The sequence below is a fragment of the Diorhabda carinulata genome, chromosome 3 (assembly GCF_026250575.1).
Source record: "Diorhabda carinulata isolate Delta chromosome 3, icDioCari1.1, whole genome shotgun sequence".
NCBI lineage: Eukaryota > Metazoa > Arthropoda > Insecta > Coleoptera > Chrysomelidae > Diorhabda > Diorhabda carinulata.
Window position 1 is genome coordinate 1,167,712 of NC_079462.1, and position 21,368 is coordinate 1,189,079.

General features: G+C 30.3%; 1 protein-coding gene across 1 annotated transcript; it reads right to left on the minus strand.

Annotated features, from left to right (window-relative positions):
* Nucleotides 1–1,142: 1,142 nt before the first annotated feature.
* LOC130891922 (octopamine receptor beta-1R-like) lies at nt 1,143–21,051 on the minus strand. Its single transcript, XM_057797014.1, has 5 exons — nt 20,827–21,051; nt 16,740–17,253; nt 15,871–16,179; nt 2,656–2,898; nt 1,143–1,965 (listed from the first exon to the last, which is right to left on the minus strand). Exons 2-5 carry the CDS (start codon nt 17,180–17,182, stop codon nt 1,611–1,613), a joined length of 1,350 nt encoding a protein of 449 aa, XP_057652997.1. The 5' UTR covers nt 17,183–17,253; nt 20,827–21,051; the 3' UTR covers nt 1,143–1,610.
* Nucleotides 21,052–21,368: the final 317 nt, after the last annotated feature.

The following is a 21,368-nucleotide window of genomic DNA, read 5'->3' on the forward strand; positions in this document are numbered from 1 at the left end:
TACTTAACAATGGATAATCGATTTGTTTAGTACAAAAAAACGTACCCAACAAAGAATGATCGGTTCGCTTAATACAAACGAACGTACTTAACAATGTACCTTCCAATGAATGACTGACTTGTTTCACACAAACGAACGTACCTAACAAAGAATGATCGATTCGCTTTATACAAAAAAACGTACTTAACAATGGATAATCGATTTGTTTAGTACAAAAAAACGTACCCAACAAAGAATGATCGGTTCGCTTAATACAAACGAACGTACTTAACAATGTACCTTCCAATGAATGACTGACTTGTTTCACACAAACGAACGTACCTAACAAAGAATGATCGATTCGCTTTATACAAAAAAACGTACTTAACAATGGATAATCGATTTGTTTAGTACAAAAAAACGTACCCAACAAAGAATGATCGGTTCGCTTAATACAAACGAACGTACTTAACAATGTACCTTCCAATGAATGACTGACTTGTTTAACACAAACGAACGTACCTAACAAAGAATGATCGATTCGTTTAATACAAAAAAACGTACTTAACAATGGATAATCGATTCGCTTAGTACAAAAGAACGTACCCAACAAAGAATGATCGGTTCGCTTAATACAAACGAACGTACTTAACAATGTACCTTCCAATGAATGACTGACTTGTTTCACACAAACGAACGTACCTAACAAAGAATGATCGATTCGCTTAATACAAAAAAACGTACTTAACAATGGATAATCGATTCGTTTAGTACAAAAGAACGTACCCAACAAAGAATGATCGGTTCGCTTAATACAAACGAACGTACTTAACAATGTACCTTCCAATGAATGACTGACTTGTTTCACACAAACGAACGTATCCAACAAAAAATGATCGACTCGTTTAATACAAACGAACGTACTTAACAATGTACCTTCCAATGAATGACTGACTGACTTGTTTGTACAAAAAAACGTACCTTATTTATTATAAGATCGATTTGTTTAAACACAAACGAACGTACGTGTCACTTTAGGTATATTCCATTCAAACGAACGTATATGATGAATAGAATTAAGAAGATGTATGAATCATTCAATACAAAAGAACGTACCTAATTGTTCGATTCGTTTAACACAAAGGAACGCACGTGTCATCAGTTTCAATCGATTGAGGTTATTCAGATTCAGAATTCAGAATTTTTTTTTTTATTTATGCGTAATCCAAATTCTCTGCTTAATTTTCATTAGATCCAACGCAATATGTCTTTTTATATAAATTATACCAGTTAAATAAACTTATTTTAACACGAACCGTTTTCTCAAAATTTTAGAAACACATTTTTTGTTGTACGAAATATCAACGGAAGGAAAGTTGTGAAAGTTTTTATATTTTAAGTATTAAACCAAAATCTTATGGAAAATATGATAAAAATCAATACACGGAGCGGTATATTTCCAATTTTCACCAAAATATGTTGGAATTTATTTGATTTTTCGAGCCAAATTATCAATTTAAAATGTACACCGTATGATGAAAGATTCGAAAGTTTCGAAAGATGTCGTCAAAATATAAACAGCTTTATTGCATCAGATATGTAGATTTTATATATTGAAAAAAAACAAAAACTTAAATACAGGCTTCGCTCTGCCTTAAATTAATAACTTCTTGTTCCGATAAATTACTAAATCTTTGCACAATGGCCTCGGCCCTTAAATAATTATTTCCGTGCAGCTCGCTAGAAGCGTTGCTGCACGTTATCGGCGGATCCCTTCCAATCGAATATTTCCTACAAACTAAATACGAAGAAGCTTCGCAACAATTCTCCAACGTTTTTTTGAAAGCCACCCGAAATTCCCTATTGAAATAAGCATAAATCAACGGATTAAGGGCCGAATTGAAATACCCCACCCAGAAAACTAAAGTTACCACCCACGGCGGGCTGTAGCACAATCTGTAACCGCACAGGGCCGATATCACGTACCTGGAAAGGAAAACGAAACTTCATTTTTGTATTTTAACAATTTCCGTATACGAGGGAAGTTGAAATATAATCGAGACAAGCCGTTTCTGTTTTGGAGTTCGTGGGTTCTTCACTGACGTTTCACAACCATGAATGAACCTCGCGGACCCCCATCGGTTTCCCATTTTCCGTCTCCCAATTCTTCGGAATTCACGAAATCGATTCGGTAGTGAATCTGCTGTATTTAAATGAACCGAAACGTTCAAAAATGACCGCGGAAGCGTCGACTTCGAACTAGACACCACCACACAACATTCCCCTCGTATTTTTTAGGAAATTTTCGAAAATTTTGGCTCAAATTTTTGTATAAATTTTCGATAGCAAATAAACGCGTTTGTCTCGATCATATTTGAACGTCCCTCGTATAAGTCCATTTTGTAAACGACTCAACTTTTTATTATCCACCGATTTACTCATAGAAAATGCCTTTTCTACGATTTAATTCAAACATAAGATTGTTTTTAGTAAAACATGTTTTTTTTTTTCATTGAAACTATCTCTATAAACAGGATATTTCGATAGTAACTTCTACAGTTAATTTGGTAATGTCATCTGTCAATCTGTCAATGTCAATGTCACGTTAACGCAGTTTAAGATCTGTCAAAAGTGAAGCTGCTTTTCTACGCGGGTATGTCTTGTAGATGAACTTACCAAAGAAAAAATGGCAACCAGCATGCCAAAAACGCAGATACGATTATCCCTAACGTCCTGGCAGCTTTTCTTTCCCTTTTCATTTTGCTACTGGAACCGGGATCAGTGGCAACGGCTTCGGCGGCTGCTGCTTTATCTTCTGATACTAAACCTTCGTCGACTGATTGTCTTAACGATGATAAACCCGCGGAAATCCCGTTGATTTGTAGATGTTTGTTAAGGAGAGCCGCCGCCACTTTGCTCCTGAAACAATAAAGGGTTACAGGATGCGTATGAGCGAGCTCGAATTGTGGTGGATTCAAAAAAGTGCGTCCGCCAAATTTTCAATTTTTAGGAAAACTCGATTTGTATACACGCAAATTGATATTTTGGCGAACGCGATACATACAAGTTCGCCAAATTCATAGATCTGAAGTAAAAGTTTGTCCTTTGAGAAATAATAAATGATTAGATATAAATACAGGGTGATTTATTCGAAAAAAAAAACCAAAAAATAACGTATTAATATTTTGATTCACCCTGTATCTAATTTAATAAATTTCAACAAAATAAATAGTTTTACATAATTTTCACTACTATTCGAAACCTTTAGCAACAAAAAATCTTCATTATTGAATTTCTACTAAGTTGTACAGGGTGTTGAACTTTTCAAGATTTTTATGTAAAATTCGTTATAACTTTTTAAATACCCCGTATAACATATCACAACCCTATATTATTCTAGTGGGGAAGTTAAGGTGATTCCAAATATGCAATTAAATACAGGGTGTTTCATTTAAAAAAAGGTAACTTTGATTTGGCACGGTATTTTGAAACACCCCGTAAGATTATTTATATGTTTAAAGTGTGATAATTAATGATGACTATAAGCTCTGAAATTTTCCATTTGGTATTTTGAGAATTAATAAATGATCAGATATAAATACAGGGTGATTTATTTGCAAAAAAAAACCAAAAAATAACGTATTATTATTTTGATTCACCCTGTATCTAATTCAGTAAATTTCAACGAAATGAATAGTTTTCCACAATTTTCACTATTATTCGAAACCTTTAGCGACAAAAAATCTTCATTATTGAATTTCTACTAAGTTGTACAGGGTGTTGAACTTTTCAAGATTTTTATGTAAAATTCGTTATAACTTTTTAAATACCCCGTATAACATATCACAACCCCATATTATTCTAGTGGGGAAGTTAAGGTGATTCCAAATATGCAATTAAATACAGGGTGTTTCATTTAAAAAAAGGTAACTTTGATTTGGCACGGTATTTTGAAACACCCCGTAAGATTATTTATATGTTTAAAGTGTGATAATTAATGATGACTATAAGCTCTGAAATTTTCCATTTGGTATTTTGAGAATTAATAAATGATCAGATATAAATACAGGGTGATTTATTTGCAAAAAAAAACCAAAAAATAACGTATTATTATTTTGATTCACCCTGTATCTAATTCAGTAAATTTCAACGAAATGAATAGTTTTCCACAATTTTCACTATTATTCGAAAGCTTTAGCGACAAAAAATCTTCATTATTGAATTTCTACTAAGTTGTACAGGGTGTTGAACTTTTCAAGATTTTTATGTAAAATTCGTTATAACTTTTTAAATACCCCGTATAACATATCACAACCCCATATTATTCTAATGGGAAAGTTAAGGTGATTCCAAATATGCAATTAAATACAGGGTGTTTCATTTAAAAAAAGGTAACTTTGATTTGGCACGGCATTTTGAAACACCCCGTAAGATTATTTATATGTTTAAAGTGTGATAATTAATGATGACTATAAGCTCTGAAATTTTCCATTTGGTATTTTGAGAATTAATAAATGATCAGATATAAATACAGGGTGATTTATTTGCAAAAAAAAACCAAAAAATAACGTATTATTATTTTGATTCACCCTGTATCTAATTCAGTAAATTTCAACGAAATGAATAGTTTTCCACAATTTTCACTATTATTCGAAACCTTTAGCGACAAAAAATCTTCATTATTGAGCTCTCACTAAGTTGTACAGGGTGTTGAACTTTTCAAGATTTTTATGTAAAATTCGTTATAACTTTTTAAATACCCCGTATAACATATCACAACCCCATATTATTCTAATGGGAAAGTTAAGGTGATTCCAAATATGCAATTAAATACAGGGTGTTTCATTTAAAAAAAGGTAACTTTGATTTGGCACGGCATTTTGAAACACCCCGTAAGATTATTTATATGTTTAAAGTGTGATAATTAATGATGACTATAAGCTCTGAAATTTTCCATTTGGTATTTTGAGAATTAATAAATGATCAGATATAAATACAGGGTGATTTATTTGCAAAAAAAAACCAAAAAATAACGTATTATTATTTTGATTCACCCTGTATCTAATTCAGTAAATTTCAACGAAATGAATAGTTTTCCACAATTTTCACTATTATTCGAAACCTTTAGCGACAAAAAATCTTCATTATTGAGCTCTCACTAAGTTGTACAGGGTGTTGAACTTTTCAAGATTTTTATGAAAAATTCGTTATAACTTTTTAAATACCCCGTATAACGGCAATTTAAAAATTTCAATACAACTCAAAAATCAATCTAAAATCATCTTCACCAAAAGTTAGTTGATGCTGACATCATCTCGTTCCATATATACAGTGTGAACTAACAAAATTGTTGATAGATAAATAATTTTTAATGCAACCCCCGTATTTTATTTACTTTGCGAAATATCACATTTTCGAAAAAGTTAACGATAAAAATAAAAAATTTTCCGCAGAATCAACAAAAAAAAAATAATATACAGGCGATTTTTTTATTATAAAATCGTCATATTATAAAACATTAGTTCAAAATAACTTTTTACGAGGTGAATTCCAAAAATTCAATACATATAAATACAATTTCAATTTGTTTCGAAATAATCATTCATCATAATCTATTAAATTCCGAGACGTCGATTCCGATACGAAAGAAATAAATCTCCAGATACACATGGCATGTATAGGGTGTTGAAAATTAACGGATAACCTGTAAAAAAAGCCATTAACTTCACGGAGCGCAAACTAGACAAATCAAAAAAAGCGTAAGTGAATGAGATTGATTAGAAGAGGTGAAAAAAAAAAAGTTTTTATACAGGGTTTAACGAAAAACTTGGTTATTAGATTTAATTCAATAATACAAGTTGAGAAAACTTCTAATATGGAACTACCTCGATCGAATTGGACAAAAAGTCAAAATTATATTGATAATAATGAAAAATATTTCGAAAAATACAGCCAAATGTGTTTGTTTGTCTCGAAATTGAAATAACAACCCTCGTATTTATGATTTTTCTCAATTTTTCGCTCCAATAAGAATCATTTAATTTTCCTTGATTCAATTTCCATTGGTAGCTTTTCTTTATTGAGGAAATGTCCTTACAAAACCAAATTTTCAATGGAAAAAAGTCGTTTTTCGTATTTTCCCATGGTGAACCATCAAATATTTGTTTGTACATTTCCTTATCGTAACGTAAATCCGTCTTTTCTCAAACCAAGCTCTAAATTTCGAGTATATTTAGTATTCTCTTTCCCTTTATATTCTTCGAGGATCCCATCAAAGAGAGGAATCCTTTTTTAAGCCTCTTCGTACGCCATATTTGAAGGAATAAACCCGTCAGGATGAAAAGTCGTTGGGAAGGATTAAACATTTAACATTTTTCCATCTAGAATAATGTTTATCCAATGAAACAATTTATACATCGATCATTCTGTATATTCATTCAATTAACAACAATAAATACGCTGGAAAAATCAATTTTTTCGACACGTTTTGAATAATTTACTTCTCGAATTTGAAATTTTGAAAAAAATAGTTTCCAAGCAGATCTTGACGCCTAATAAATTTATAATGACCTTTATATATTTATCAATTGATTTTTTCGAATAATTTTAGTCGTTTTTGAAACAAAAAAGTCACTGGGAGCTACATCTGGTGAATATAGTGGACAGTCAACGATTTTTTTCTTCGAATGCGAATTTTCGGTTTGGGGTCGTTGTTTTTGAACAAACCTTGTATAATATATGATTTAAGGTTTAATCTTTTCGTAATTCATATTAAACTGTTCGAGTTCTTGCACAAACAACGCAAATAAAAAGTTTTTTTTAATTATTATAAGACACGTTTCATAAAGGATTTTCTGATCGCTTTGTAGATCAAAAATAGAATTATTACAATGGAAATTCGTGGAATTTAATATCTACTAACAAATTATAATCTTTTTATTTGATATTCAGTTGCAGAAATTTAATAAATTCAACGAATTTTGGCGGTAAAGCAAAAACCGATCGGGAGACGCGTTTACAAAATAAAAAACGTCGAGATCCTTTATAACAAGGATGAAAAATTGGAATTTTCTCGTGGAAAATATATTTGTATCCTCTCTTTTATCTCTAGGAAAATATTTCCTTAAAAATAAAGTAAACAGCCAAAATATATTTAGTATCAATTTTGAACTGTTACATCTAGATATTCCCATCTCTATATTTAGTTTTATTACCGCTTCTACTAGTCCTCTATCCTTCCTTATTGAAAAAAATCCATTATTGAAAGATCTAACAGTTCAAAATGTCACATTTAGTTTCCCAAATCATCTTCCACCAAACTAATTATGTTCTAACCAGCAAATTTTTGTCTAGAATGTTCTGTTGAATGTTTAAGAAGAAGAGGAAGGCCTTTTGTACGATCCAGGTATTGTAGATTGACAAATCCCATGATTATTTGCTAAATAAGCAGAATACCCGCATTTTTGGTCACCGGCAAACACGTCTTTTACTTGATGTCTTCTTTTCGATCATTATTATATATTTTGACTTCGAAAAATTTGTATCTTGAAGGAAATTTCGTATTTTAATCAAATATTTCAACCGCCTTTTGTACAAAAAACGTTTTGGGAGCTTTTGCAGTCAAGGATTGTCTCTAATTTACCTCAAATTGAGGCTAGTTGAATGTTTTTAGTGAAATTCCCGCCTTAATTTTGATAAAAATAAAAAAACTGCTTTAAAAAATCGATTTTCATTTGATAATCTTTATTTTTGAAGAGTTTCGGTGTCAGTTGTCGTTTTTTGACGTTTTTTTTATTTATTTAGAGCCATACAAAATTGAAGTTTCAAAATCGTAACACGAAAACTTCGTAGTCGATTCCAGAAAACCAAAATTCAATTCATTCATTCAATGAGTCTTATAACTGACACACAGATGGCGCTGTCACTGTCAAATTTATATGACGTTTATGAAGTACCAACCTTAAAAAGAGTATGTGTCAAATTTAATGACATTTCGATTGGATGGAAAAAAATGACAGCTGTCTAAGTGAAGTTACTTCTCTTTTTTTTTGAAAACAATCACGTGTGTTAATTTATTGATGAAAAAAATACTGTGCAAGCTCAGAAATGGTTTCAAAAGTGTTATTTGGACTTTGTTCTATTGAAAAGAACTATTTGTTGTTGAATTTAAACGTGGTCGTACGGGCATCGATGATGGTGAACGTTCTGATCATCCAATTGAAGTGATTACTCCAGAAAACATCAAAAAAGTTTACTGATTGTTCAGATTTAATCGTATAGTCCAGATCTGGTCCGCAGTGACTACTGATATCAAAAAATAATCGCCGGTAAGAAATTCAGCACAAATGAGGAAGAAATTGCATTAAAAAAACAGTTTTTGAGTTTTTATTTTGTTTTTACGACACATTTTATCGTATTAAACTATTTGTAACTGCTTAAAATAACTGTTAATTCGAATTCCCACCTCTAGATACCATTCAATAAGTATTTCGATGAATAAAATCGATTTCTGATGGAAAACAAAAGTTTTTTCTTTTAGTTATACACAAGACTTACTGAGTGATGGTTTAAGTTTGAATTTTTTGGAAAAAAAACGGTTTTTGAGTTTTTATTTTGTTTTTACGACACATTTTATCGTATTAAACTATTTGTAACTGCTTAAAATAACTGTTAATTCGAATTCCCACCTCTAGATACCATTCAATAAGTATTTCGATGAATAAAATCGATTTCTGATGGAAAACAAAAGATTTTTCTTTTAGTTATACACAAGACTTACTGAGTGATGGTTTAAGTTTGAATTTTTTGGAAAAAAAACGGTTTTTGAGTTTTTATTTTGTTTTTACGACACATTTTATCGTATTAAACTATTTGTAACTGCTTAAAATAACTGTTAATTCGAATTCCCACCTCTAGATACCATTCAATAAGTATTTCGATGAATAAAATCGATTTCTGATGGAAAACAAAAGTTTTTTCTTTTAGTTATACACAAGACTTACTGAGTGATGGTTTAAGTTTGAATTTTTTGGAAAAAAAACGGTTTTTGAGTTTTTATTTTGTTTTTACGACACATTTTATCGTATTAAACTATTTGTAACTGCTTAAAATAACTGTTAATTCGAATTCCCACCTCTAGATTTCATTCAATAAGTATTTCGATGAATAAAATCGATTTCTGATGAAAAACAAAAGATTTTTCTTTTAGTTATACACAAGACTTACTGAGTGATGGTTTAAGTTTGAATTTTTTGGAAAAAAAAACGGTTTTTGAGTTTTTATTTTGTTTTTACGACACATTTTATCGTATTAAACTATTTGTAACTGCTTAAAATAACTGTTAATTCGAATTCCCACCTCTAGATTTCATTCAATAAGTATTTCGATGAATAAAATCGATTTCTGATGAAAAACAAAAGTTTTTTCTTTTAGTTATACACAAGACTTACTGAGTGATGGTTTAAGTTTGAATTTTTTGGAAAAAAAACGGTTTTTGAGTTTTTATTTTGTTTTTACGACACATTTTATCGTATTAAACTATTTGTAACTGCTTAAAATAACTGTTAATTCGAATTCCCACCTCTAGATACCATTCAATAAGTATTTCGATGAATAAAATCGATTTCTGATGGAAAACAAAAGTTTTTTCTTTTAGTTATACACAAGACTTACTGAGTGATGGTTTAAGTTTGAATTTTTTGGAAAAAAAAACGGTTTTTGAGTTTTTATTTTGTTTTTACGACACATTTTATCGTATTAAACTATTTGTAACTGCTTAAAATAACTGTTAATTCGAATTCCCACCTCTAGATTTCATTCAATAAGTATTTCGATGAATAAAATCGATTTCTGATGAAAAACAAAAGTTTTTTCTTTTAGTTATACACAAGACTTACTGAGTGATGGTTTAAGTTTGAATTTTTTGGAAAAAAAAAACGGTTTTTGAGTTTTTATTTTGTTTTTACGACACATTTTATCGTATTAAACTATTTGTAACTGCTTAAAATAACTGTTAATTCGAATTCCCACCTCTAGATTTCATTCAATAAGTATTTCGATGAATAAAATCGATTTCTGATGAAAAACAAAAGTTTTTTCTTTTAGTTATACACAAGACTTACTGAGTGATGGTTTAAGTTTGAATTTTTTGGAAAAAAAAACGGTTTTTGAGTTTTTATTTTGTTTTTACGACACATTTTATCGTATTAAACTATTTGTAACTGCTTAAAATAACTGTTAATTCGAATTCCCACCTCTAGATTTCATTCAATAAGTATTTCGATGAATAAAATCGATTTCTGATGAAAAACAAAAGTTTTTTCTTTTAGTTATACACAAGACTTACTGAGTGATGGTTTAAGTTTGAATTTTTTGGAAAAAAAACGGTTTTTGAGTTTTTATTTTGTTTTTACGACACATTTTATCGTATTAAACTATTTGTAACTGCTTAAAATAACTGTTAATTCGAATTCCCACCTCTAGATACCATTCAATAAGTATTTCGATGAATAAAATCGATTTCTGATGGAAAACAAAAGATTTTTCTTTTAGTTATACACAAGACTTACTGAGTGATGGTTTAAGTTTGAATTTTTTGGAAAAAAAACGGTTTTTGAGTTTTTATTTTGTTTTTACGACACATTTTATCGTATTAAACTATTTGTAACTGCTTAAAATAACTGTTAATTCGAATTCCCACCTCTAGATACCATTCAATAAGTATTTCGATGAATAAAATCGATTTCTGATGGAAAACAAAAGTTTTTTCTTCTAGTTATACACAAGACTTACTGAGTGATGGTTTAAGTTTGAATTTTTTGGAAAAAAAACGGTTTTTGAGTTTTTATTTTGTTTTTACGACACATTTTATCGTATTAAACTATTTGTAATTGCTTAAAATAACTGTTAATTTGAATTCCCACCTCTAGATACCATTCAGTAAGTACGTTGAAAAGGAAAAGTTTGAAACATGTAAACGTTGAATGTCGAAAGTTTTGTTTTTGATCAGTGATGCCAACTCCAAGTAAACCAAACCATAATAAAAAGGGTTCCAAACGAAAAAAACATTTTTCCTAAAAATAAATCGGCACTGAAAATTCGAAAATGATTAGAAACTTCGAAAATCTTTAAAATTTCCGTTCTAAATTGAATTCTTAACCTTTTAAGAGTAAAAAACTACACAAATCCTAAAAAAAAATTAATCAATTTATAATTATTAAGAGTTCAAATAAGATACAGAGTGTTCAAAATAAAACAGCTTTCGTATTATATTTAATATTGTCTCTAGTATATTTTCACAACTCTATATTACAAAATAAGTTTCCTTTGAAAGTAAATATCACATACCAACACGGAAAATCCATGTCTTCCCTATATGTATGCTCAAAATCTTATTTTTAGAGCCCTCAAAGTCTCTATTCGATACTGACATTGGCGAACCGAAATTGAAAGCATTCCAAAATCAATTTTCGTTGGATTTCAATGAAACTAGAAGATTCCAGATTGAAAATTTCCATTTTTAACAATTTATTGAAAAAAAAAAACGTTAATATACGAGGTATACCCACGAAGTAAGTTCCTTTTACATTTTTATCTATATTAGAGATGGGATTCGAGTTCCAAGCTTGCGCTACCCTTAATTGAGGCTCGTAACACCAAAAACTTCCTCATATACAACCGCGACATATTTTAGTATACGATGGTGGTTCCAAAAGTACCTGCGCCAACGAGATATTAATCAAAGATACCACGTCGGAAAATATTCGACCAGAGAGCAATTTTTTCGTGTCCGGGGACGGAAAATAATCCGTAGGGGCTAAATCTGGTTGTACAGAATGCGGAAATCATAATAAAACGTTTCAAGTTTTTGTACTGGAAATTATGAAAATTTATCGCATAGGATTTTTCAAATTAATATAATTGGTAATTGAGGAGAGATAAATAAGTAATTTCAACGATTTTACGTGAAAAAAAGTTGTTTTTAGATAATAAGTCGAATTAGATTTGTTCAAAACATCGTATGTATAAATTATACAGGGTGGAAAATGGTGATATTAAAATCTAGTAATTTTTTGTCTGTATAATAAATAATGTTGGTAATTCGAATAGATTTGAAGGAAAAAAGTATTTTTTATATAAATTTCGAGTTATATAATATTTTTTCCAACCCCTTTTCCACGTATCGATTTAAGTTTTCCGCTAAACCCTTCATCTTTCTATTCCTGGAATTGCTTTTCCGGTTTCCTTATAAAAACTTCAATCTACCATAAATTGACACTCGGATCGGAAATAAAATAAAGTTTTTAACGAAATAAACTACACAGAAACTTCATTTTACCGTAGCGAGTTTTTTTTATTACAAATTAAACCTCCCTCGTAACTTTCTTATTAATAAACACAAAAATCTACGTACGTACAGATATATATTGAAAAAAATTTAATTTTTACGATGTAAATCGTGAGATTTTAATAAAGGATAAAGGATTAATATCCTGATATTATGATTATTTATTAAAAAAAATATATCTGCTCGGTACTTAATTTTAAAGCCGACAGAGACCTTTTTACTGCGATATTTCGGGTTAAATATTATCAAGAGAGGTCTAAATTTCCCTGCTCCTTATGTAAGGATCGATACTCGTCCTTACAACTACGAGTTAATTAGGTTTTGTCATCATAAATTCATAAAACTGTCCGTTATTAAATTTGCATACGAATCTTCTTCTATATACAATATTTTATTCGAAAAACTTGACAACACTGGACGATTTTGCAAGGATAACAGAAAAAAATCAAATTTCTAAGGATAAATTATATAGAAAGTGACTAATTCGATGAGATAAACCGCTGAGGTTCTAAATCGACTTTCCTGGCACTTTGTTTGGATAATATTAAGTTGATGGACTGTGTCGAATGCTATCCTTAGGTAGACAGTGTCCGTTGAGTTAATTAGAAGACTATTTGATGTCAATTCACTGAGAAATCGAAACGAAGAAGACGTCGACGATTTGAGCATACAAATTAGTTACCTGAGTTCGTATTTGCTCAAAGAGAAGACATTTTGAGCTCCGAATGGAAACTAAGGAAGCAACAACGATTTGAGCCTCTTCAGAGACTCTCCAGACCAAGAAATTGTTTCTAATGAAACCCATAAAAGACAAAAACTTATGAAAACTTCTATTATACATTTTATAAGTTTATTTCTATTCGTAGTTCGTTTTAAAATCAAAAAAACTCGACGATGTTTCGTATATTTCACTATATGTGATTTCTAATAGTTTCTTATATCATTTTTGAGCTAAAAGCACTTGAAATTACTACAATTTTTGTTTTGTTTTTAGCGTTATAAACCAAATAAATCGATAGATCGATCGAACAAAACTAGAGAAAAATTCTGCTTTGTATCTAACTTCTAATGTCAATTGAGCGATCAAAATGATCCTGATCCTCAATAATATTTATGTTAAACGTTGTTTTTAATCGCGTATTTTCGAAAAATCCGCTTTACGCGAATTAATCAACAATTCAAATAAGAGAGAGAAAAATACGGGATACGGTCCTGTAAATTGAATATCAGGTTCATACGAGGTTAGTTCAATATATTTTCGATGTTTCTTGTTGTTTTTTTGACGTCATTTTATAAATTTTTATTTTTTTTCATTAATTTCCATCTATTTTAATTTTTTTTCGTTTTACCTCGTATATATTATCAACATAATTCGATTATGGGTTAGTTCAATATATTTTCGACGTTTCTTGTTATTTTTTTTCGTTTTTTTGACGTCATTTTACAACTTTTTATTTTTTTTATTAATTTTCATCTATTTTCAATTTTTGTTGTTTTACCTCGTATATATTATTAACATAATTCGATTATGAGTTAGTTCAATATAATTTCGACGTTTTTTGTTAATTTTTTTTTCGTTTTTTTCACGTCATTTTACAATTTTTTATTTTTTTTCATTAATTTCCATCTATTTTAATTTTTTTTCGTTTTACCTCGTATATATTATTAACATAAATCGATTATGGGTTAGTTCAATATATTTTCGACGTTTTTTGTTAATTTTTTTTTCGTTTGTTTCACGTCATTTTACAACTTTTTATTTTTTTTATTAATTTTCATCTATTTTCAATTTTTGTTGTTTTACCTCGTATATATTATTAACATAATTCGATTATGAGTTAGTTCAATATAATTTCGACGTTTTTTGTTAATTTTTTTTTCGTTTTTTTCACGTCATTTTACAATTTTTTATTTTTTTTTATTAATTTCCATCTATTTTAAATTTTTTTTGTTTTACCTCGTATATATTATTAACACAAATCGATTATGGGTTAGTTCAATATATTTTCGACGTTTTTTGTTAATTTTTTTTTCGTTTTTTTCACGTCATTTTACAATTTTTTATTTTTTTTTATTAATTTCCATCTATTTTAAATTTTTTTTATTTTACCTCGTATATATTATTAACACAAATCGATTATGGGTTAGTTCAATATATTTTCGACGTTTCTTGTTATTTTTTTTCGTTTTTTTCACGTCATTTTACAATTTTTTATTTTTTTTTATTAATTTCCATCTATTTTAATTTTTTTTCGTTTTACCTCGTATATATTATTAACATAATTCGATTATGAGTTAGTTCAATATAATTTCGACGTTTTTTGTTAATTTTTTTTTCGTTTTTTTCACGTCATTTTACAATTTTTTATTTTTTTTTATTAATTTCCATCTATTTTAATTTTTTTTCGTTTTACCTCGTATATATTATTAACATAAATCGATTATGGGTTAGTTCAATATATTTTCGACGTTTTTTGTTAATTTTTTTTTCGTTTTTTTCACGTCATTTTACAACTTTTTATTTTTTTTATTAATTTTCATCTATTTTCAATTTTTGTTGTTTTACCTCGTATATATTATTAACATAATTCGATTATGAGTTAGTTCAATATAATTTCGACGTTTTTTGTTAATTTTTTTTTCGTTTTTTTCACGTCATTTTACAATTTTTTATTTTTTTTTATTAATTTCCATCTATTTTAATTTTTTTTCGTTTTACCTCGTATATATTATTAACATAATTCGATTATGAGTTAGTTCAATATAATTTCGACGTTTTTTGTTAATTTTTTTTTTCGTTTTTTTCACGTCATTTTACAATTTTTTATTTTTTTTTATTAATTTCCATCTATTTTAAATTTTTTTTGTTTTACCTCGTATATATATTATTAACATAATTCGATTATAACATGTGACGAAGGTTTTGGTAAACTGTCGCGTCAAAATGACACACGGAAATTGAAAACAAACCTGTCTAGAACGAATTATATCGAAATAAATACCCCCGTCGTAGAATCACGAATAATTAACTAATTTTAAGTTTTCTAGTCAAAAAAATTTTCTAATTATAAAAAATATAGTGAATTTTGTGCGAAATCTACCCTAAAACTTGAATTTCAACCCCGCAGTTCAAGATACAGGGATCGTTAGAAAGTTTGAAATTTAAGTCGACGAATTGGACTAATTCCACTGTACTAATAATCAATACGTAGTTTCCGATACTGTTTTGGGTTAAACTAAATAATTTCGCATAGTTAAATAAACGTCTCTACAAATAGAGTCGCATTATTATTAAAATTCGTTAATCGATTTCTCTCGATTAATTCCGGGGATGGTTATACTTAACCAAAAGAACAGAACCGTACTCAGGCATATTCGATTTATAATACGTTCAACTTGTAGTACTTTATTCGCTATATTCTTGCTTTATAAGGAAAAAAACCACCCCTTTTTCATAAAAAATGAAGTTACAAACATCGAATAGTTCATCGAAATATAATTTTCGAAGTTATACAAGTTATTTCGAAGGAAATTCCGTGACTTACCTGTACAGCATCCTTTCCTGTCTGTCTGCTTCCATATATATTCTGTAATACATGAAGATCATCACCATACCGGGTACCCAAAAGCTAACGCTCGACGAAATCACCGAATAAATTCGATTTACCGTGAAAGTACAGATGTGAGGGTTCTTTTTACGAAATTCCAAATGATCCGACGTCGTATACCATTCCATAAAAATCGGCAAAAACGATAATAATCCCGGCGAGCACCACACTACAGCCAACATTAACACCAAACGGACGTTAGTCATTATCAAAGGATAGTCCAGGGGCTGAACTATCGCGTAATATCTGAAACAATGATTTTCATTTACAAAAACGTCGAAATAAAAAGAAATATCGAACGATACCGAACAGTTTCAGGACGTACATAACCTCAATAAAACTTAAAACTCGACATAAATGACGTAAATGACGTTTGACGTATCATTCGAGAAGTAATCGATAATTAGCGAATGAATTTTCATTCTACAACTATTTTTTTCCTTCCTCGGTATATTTAAATCATAATTCTGGCAGTTAGACATGAAAATCGAGCCGTATCGATGTAGTGCTTAATTTCCAACACGGAAATCGAAGGTTCGAATCCTATTATTAAATAAGCGTGATAAAAAGCTGTTATTAGGTTATACTAATTATCGATAGGTTAATTTTTGAATAAATTATGATTTCGTTTGATTTAATCTTCTAACTAATCAATTATAAACTGTTTCGTTTGATTTTTAGACCGTTAACGTCGATTTTTCGTTCGGGAATGTATATCCGTAGAAATTGTTGTTTCGTAGACCGGTTTTTAAGTTTAGTGTTCTCTTCAGCGACGTACGAATATAATTAGTAACGTAACGACTCACCTATCGACGCTAATGCAGCACAAATGCAATATGGAAGCCGTGGAAAAGTAAACGTCCAACGAATTCCATACGTCGCACATAAAATAACCGAAAATCCATCGTCCCCCACTAATTTCCACACTAAAATTGAAACACATCGCCCAAATGGCGACCAACATGTCAGCTAAAGCTAAACTCACGACGAAATAATTTGTTATGACGCGTAATTTCCGGTGTCTCATCACCGATACGATCACCAATAGATTTCCGAATAGAGCCGCTATTATTATGAACGCCATTACGACGATCTTGAGAGCGATCAGAAAACAAAATAACCACGAATCCGGCGGCCATGCGGGGCTGTTGTAAACGGAACTGTTGGTGATTCGGTCGGAGCAAATGGTTTCGTCGATCGATTCTGTGCTATTCGATTTTCTTTCCGTTATTTTCATAAATTCGTTCATGATCCACGAATCGGCCGTCGAGTTGAGCGTTCAATTATCTTGGCACTTCATTATTTTATTATCTTCTACCGCTGGAACAATATAAAGCAGCAATTAACAAAGAAAAATAACAAATAACAAAAACGATCATCAACACAACGCCGACTGACGCCTTAACGGCGGATTTTGTAGCACGGTGCGATCGGAGGTTGAAAAACAAACAACCCTCGTATATAAAAATGATGTGGTGACCACTTAACCATACATTATGTCGATAAAGCAACAATTAAACCTCGATATACTGGCAGACAAAGAAAAATAACAAATTTTCGTCGTCGGATCGGTTAACTGTATTTAGACATTTGATGATGAAGTATTATATTCCGAAATACCTCAAATTCATAAGAAAACGCTGTAAATTCAACCCCCTACAACCAATAATGTTCAATTCGATGCAAATTTGGGGTGAAAAATTAATGTAAAATTGGATTTTCTGGAAACGATATTTAAGATTGTCTCTTGCATTGCAATCCTCTAATAAAAGCTAATATTTGCCCTCGTATACGAAAAACGATCATCATTAATTGCGGACACGTTTACGTGGTGGTAGCACAACGCCGACTGACGCCTTAACGGCGGATTATGTAGCACGGAGCGATCGGAGGTTGAAAAACAAACAACCCTCGTATATAAAATCGTGATACAATGAATCGCGGTAACATAACCTAATTTTTACGATCTCCCGGGTACATAAATTAAATACACAAGGGATATTTTCGATTAAAAAAAATTGATATTTATAGTTATTAATTTGTTTTAATGTACGTCGTGATTGATTTGAAAGAAATTTTCGTTTTTAATATCAAAACGTCTTTCGATTTTATCCTTTTGATCATATTTATATCCAGTATTAGATAAATTGAGGTGGATTATAGAAATTCCGGGGAAATATACGGAAAGAAAACATTCTTTGGTAATCCTCTTTCAGGACATATTCCACCAATTAAAGTTCCTCTAGAAACAATCCGATTTCAAAGAAAATCCTGATTATTGAAGGACCTTCAACTCTTGTAGTCTATTTGCAAGATTTTTTCAATAGTTTCATCTATGTGGGTGTAAAATAGAAAAACAACAACGTGGTGACTGAAAAAAAGTTTACTGAAACATCGAATTTCCAAAAAAACCTTGTTTGAACTATAAACTTTGGAATATGACGCTTCAAATCTTCAGTTAGACGTTCCAGAAACCCTGGTAGGGTTTTTCCACGACTCGTTAATCTATTTTCTAAATTTGTACCCATAGGAAACTGGATAACCCTGAAATCTGAAATATGGGATGGTTTTAACAACCAAAATCCACGTGATTATGAAGGAAATAAAATTTTATGCTTCCCTTATTATTTTAATACTAATAGAATCATAACAGAGAGCTTATACAGTTAAAGAACATCAGTAAGTATCAAATTTGACATATTGACATATATGTCATATGTCAAAAGCCGAATAGCGATTTTGTTATAGTAAAAATGATTTTACAACTCAAACAACGTTATAAATTTACTCACAAATGATTGATAGAGTAAAATATTGTCGATTCGATGCTTTTTCACATTTTTCCAGCTCTAATTCGAGTATCGGCATCATTAGTCCTTCGATATATTGTTTTAACGGTTAAATCTACGTCGAAAATCTTCTAATCAAGCTTCCAACCACTCGAACATCACTCGTATGTCAAATTTGACAATGACGCGGTCAGATTTGACATATTGACATATCTGTTATATGTCAAAACTCGAATAGCGATCTTCTTGTAGTAAAAATGATTTTACAACTCAAACAACGTTATAAATTTACTCACAAATGATTGATAAAGTCAAATATAGTCGATTCGATGCTTTTTCACACTTTTCCAACTGAAATTCGAGTATCGGCATCATTAATCCTTCATTAATCCTTCGATATATTGTTTTAACGGTTAAATCCACTTAGAAAATCTTTTGATCAAGCTTCCAACCACTCGAACACCACTCGTATGTCAAATTTGACGATGACGCGCTCAGATTTGACATATTGACATATCTGTCATATGTCAAAACTCGAATAGCGATCTTCTTATAGTGAAAATTATCTCACAACTCAAACAACGTTATGAATTTACTTACAAATGATTGATAGAGTAAAATATAGTCGATTAGATGCTTTTTCACACTTTTCCAACTCGAATTCGAGTATCGGCATCATAAGTCCTTCGATATATTGTTTTAACGGTAATCCACGTCAAAAATCTTTTAATCAAGCTCCCAACTATTCGAACACCATTCGTATGTCAAATTTGACGATGACGCGCTCAGATTTGACATATTGACATATCTGTCATATGTCAAAACTCGAATAGCGATCTTGTTATAGTAAAAATGATTTTACAACACAAACAACGTTATAAATTTATTCACAAATGATTGATAGAGTGAAATATTGTCGATTCGATGCTTTTTCACACTTTTCCAGCTCGAATTCGAGTATCGGAATCATTAATCCTTCGATATCTTGTTTTAACGGTTAAATCCACGTCAAAAATCTTTTAATCAAGCTCCCAACTATTCGAACACCATTCGTATGTCAAATTCGACGATGACGCGGTCACATTTGACATATTGACATATCTGTCATATGTCAAAACTCGAATAGCGATCTTCTTATAGTGAAAATTATCTCACAACTCAAACAACGTTATGAATTTACTTACAAATGATTGATAGAGTAAAATATTGTCGATTCGATGCTTTTTCACACTTTTCCATCTCGAAATCTATCCAGTTCGTTAAACTCACAACGAAACAAGTCAACATATATATTGATTGATGACATTTTCTTTTTTTCAAATTATCCATAGAAATATAAGAATTAGAGATGTAAAACAACGGATATATGTTAAAAAATTTCATATCAAACAGCAGTAAGAAAATACGAGGGTCGATACAAAAGTATTTTAATAATTTTTATCTGTAGTTCAAGTCCTGTGTATGAAACCACCAATTTTTCAATTAAATTTCGACGATATGATCATTTTTAGAGACCGTACCTCGATTCAGGATAATACCCGCCATTTCAAACTCTTTTTTTTTGTTTACTTTCCAATTTATTATAGTTTTTTGTTGCCCATTTCCATCCTTGCAATTTCCTGCAATCCTTGTTGATCCCAGCGTACTTTGGGTCAACTTCTCGACAGTGTTCTTTATCTGGGGTCCACTTTGATACCTTTAGGATCAAAACTTCTTGGTAAAAGCCATTTATGGTAAACCGAAGTCTAAAATAAGATGTGAAACTATAAATGGTAAAGAAAACGTAATTATCTTATATTATATCGAACCAGGACTATAAAATACATCTACATATTACGAGGGTTGCTACTAAAGTATATTTTCCAATTTGAAAACGAAATGAAAGTTATAGGGAACCAAATCTGGTGTATACGATTGTTGGTTTTTCACCAGGAAGTTTACTGAAGAAAAATTGAAAATTAACCAAACGTTTGACGTTTTTTTTTATATATAAAGAGAAAATTTTGAATAAACTTAATGATCTACCATTAAAAACGATATAAACGTATTAAAAACATCCGAATATGTAAATTTTTTTACTAATAAAACAATTTCGTGATCTTACCAAATTAAAATTCACTAAAAAAACGAATATTTCCACTAAACTAGCGTCTTATTACCGAAAAAAAGTTTGTTATTCAATTTTCGTAGCGTAACGATTTGAGCTGGTTTTCCGAAACGCGTACACAGCGACTGTTTCGTGAAAACTCATTCCAGGTTTTCGCGGCTTCAAGCGTTTGGCCGCGGTTGCGCCCTCTATCAGACGAACGAGACTTTTATACATGTATACTCCTACCTCTTACGGTCTAGGTGAATTTTTTAATGACGAGGTTTATTTATAGAAGAGAGCAACCCAACGGAATACGTAACGAAATTTCTCGACCGAAAAATAAGATTATATACGGAATTTCACCCTACATCCCTTAAATTCCTCTCAATGTTACGTACCACAACAAATTCCCCACATTTGGTGAACGTTTTAGTGTTAATTAATTGAAATAACATTACTGTGCCCCTCGTAAGTACGTTTTTCAGAGATATTTTCATATTTTTTCGAGTTAAAAAAAGAAAAACTACGAATCCGACGGATATTTTCGCGGAATATAT